The sequence below is a fragment of the Echinops telfairi genome, unplaced genomic scaffold, assembly GCF_000313985.2.
Source record: "Echinops telfairi isolate 266 unplaced genomic scaffold, ASM31398v2 ScPeMD7_28;HRSCAF=97, whole genome shotgun sequence".
Lineage (NCBI taxonomy): Eukaryota > Metazoa > Chordata > Mammalia > Afrosoricida > Tenrecidae > Echinops > Echinops telfairi.
In genome coordinates, this window is record NW_022103925.1 from 4137858 (window position 1) to 4140265 (window position 2408).

A 2408-nucleotide genomic window follows, 5' to 3' on the forward strand; every position below is an offset into this window, starting at 1 on the left:
GACAAATCATCCTGATTGAGGGAATGGTCAGCATGAGGCCGTGGTGGCATCCAAGGATCACAGAACACGGAAACCCAGGGACCGGTTCTGGAATCATGATTGACGGCTCATGGACCCATCATGTCACAGGAGACCAGGGCCCAGGATGGAAGACTAGGAGAGTTTCTCGGGGCGGGGTGGGGGTGGCGGGTAGTTCTGGGGCTCCCTGATGGACTGCGCTGGGGCGGGACTCAGGACCATGCAGCCCTGGTACAGCGATGGGGTTGTTCGTGGATGCCGCTGCACTGAAACCTGTGAGCCAGGACTTGCCCGTACGGCCTGGGACACGGTGTGGATGGACCACTTTTCTCTCTCAAATCAAAAACCCTGAGCTTGCTGCCATGAGACACGGAGAACTGCCCCTGTGGGTTTCTGAGACTGTCACTCTTCATGACAGACAGACAGACACCCACCCACCCACACACACTGTTTCTCTCTGTTTGTCTCTTACCCTGATTCCGGTTCTCAGGGCTTCCTCCGCAGGCAAACCAAGCCCAGTTCCCTGTCATTGAGTTGATGACGACTCACGGTGGGACACGGGGTAGACCTGCCCCGGGGGTTTCTGAGCTGGGGCTCTGTACAGGAGCAGCCAGCCCGGTTTTCCCCCCACGGGCCTTTGCTCTCCGCACCCTGCAGACACGGCGCTCTGTGCCGGGGGCAGTTGGAGGCTGCCCTGCGCTGGACATGCTTCCCTTGGCTGATTTCCCAGCGGGCTGAGCCCCTACTTGCTGCTCTACCCCACGGCCTGTTCTCACGGCACCTCAAACCTTCGCATGCTTCCCAGACGGCAGTCCAGTGTGAATTCGACCCTGGGCAGTGCCGGGGAAACCCAGGGCCTGTGGCTCTGCTTGTGGTGATCCCCAGCCCTGCCCCCAGCCCTGCCCGAACCCCAGCGCCAACCCCTCTCAGGGGAGAACACACAGCCAGAGACCAGCATTCAGGGAGCGGGGTGGACAGACGCCATGGGAAGGTTCATCTGTAAGCCGGGGGTGACGGAGGCCACCAGAAGCCGGGAAGGACAAGGAAGGGTCATCCCCCCCACTCCTGTGCTCCCTCAGAGTGTCTGGGGCCAGGCTGGCCTGTGATGCCTGGACCTGACCTTCACCTTTCAGCTCGGTGTGGACATCTGTACCCACCCTCCCCGCTCCATCTGTGACAGGAGGACCTGCCGCCGAGTGGCATTTGTCAGTCGGTCCCCCCCTGGACCCTGGGCCTGGAGTGGATCGCAGCCCCTCGAGGGCCCATCCTGGACCTGACCCTGTGGCTGAAGCTCCCTGAGGTGGACCCTGTTTCGTTTTAACTTACTATTAATTGGGAGTTCATACATATATCATTCGGTAGTTTGAGCATATCAAACAGAATTGTCCGATTGCTACCATAGTAGGTTTCCAAACATTCTCGGTCTTCCTGGACTCCTTGATAGCATCTCCCTTTTACCCCCACCCCCCCACCCCGACCCACCCCCTTGGACGCCTGTTCTGAAGCTCCACCTCCAGTGCAGCGGCTCAGACTCCCACCACGGCACTGCGGAGCCCCTTCCCCAGTGCCCTTGCTCCTCCGTAGCCCCACCATGCGGGCCCAGGCCGCCCCCCACCCCCACCGGCACCTACTTCATCTGGTACAGGTTGTTGGTGCCCCGGTGGTCAATGTCGTGGCACAGGCCGGCCGTCACCATGGCAAAGGCCTCCAGGTCCGTGTAGTAGCTTCTCAGTTTGCCGGTCTGCGGGACGGGGTTGTCTGGGTCTGACTCGTGCAGCCCTGGCCCCGGGCCTCCCCTCGTCCCTGGAGGCCTCAGGTGCACCGGGCCACTGCCTGGGGGTGGGGGTGGGATGAGGTGCACCAGTGCTAGGGACCCCTCTATGTGGAACAGCCCGACCCCCTGATGCTCTAGGGCCAGGCACGCGGGGTGGGGGCCTTTGGTGTATCACCCCTGGTCACCAGGGGCCACGTGGACACAGCCGGAGAGTGTTTGGGCCAGGCCAGCGTTCATCCTGCCCGCCCCACCCCCCCTGCAGACAGTCCAGGCTCATGGACCGTCTTGCCCTCTGCCCCCTGCAGACGGCCCGGGCTCGTGCGTACCATGCCCTGCCTCCCCCACTCCCTGAAACCCTCCCCACGTACCATGAGCAGCGTGAACATGGTCTGGGCCACGTTGAAGCCGTGGCGCCAGTTGTGGTAGGTGATTCTCCGGTAGCCTTTGCTGACGGAGAACAGAAAGCGCACCAGGACCTGCGGGGGTGGGAGGGGCACGCTCTGAGCTGGACCTCGGCTCACCCTCCCACCAAATCTGCCTCCGTCCCCGCACACCCCCTCCCGTCCGATTGCCCACTCTTCACGGGTTCACCAGCAGCCGCCTGACCCCAGTCCAG

The 2408-nt window shown here is 62.5% G+C and overlaps 1 protein-coding gene across 1 annotated transcript in view; it reads right to left on the bottom strand.

The window, feature by feature from the left end:
• Positions 1-2408, bottom strand: part of PDE6B (phosphodiesterase 6B) — a 46412-nt gene that overhangs the window by 13954 nt on the left and 30050 nt on the right. The window contains exons 12-14 of the mRNA XM_045289479.1: positions 2161-2270; positions 1650-1759; positions 654-669 (exon numbers count right to left, since the gene is read on the bottom strand). Of these exons, the coding sequence (XP_045145414.1) occupies positions 654-669; positions 1650-1759; positions 2161-2270 (236 nt within the window). The remainder of the gene's footprint in view (positions 1-653; positions 670-1649; positions 1760-2160; positions 2271-2408) is intronic.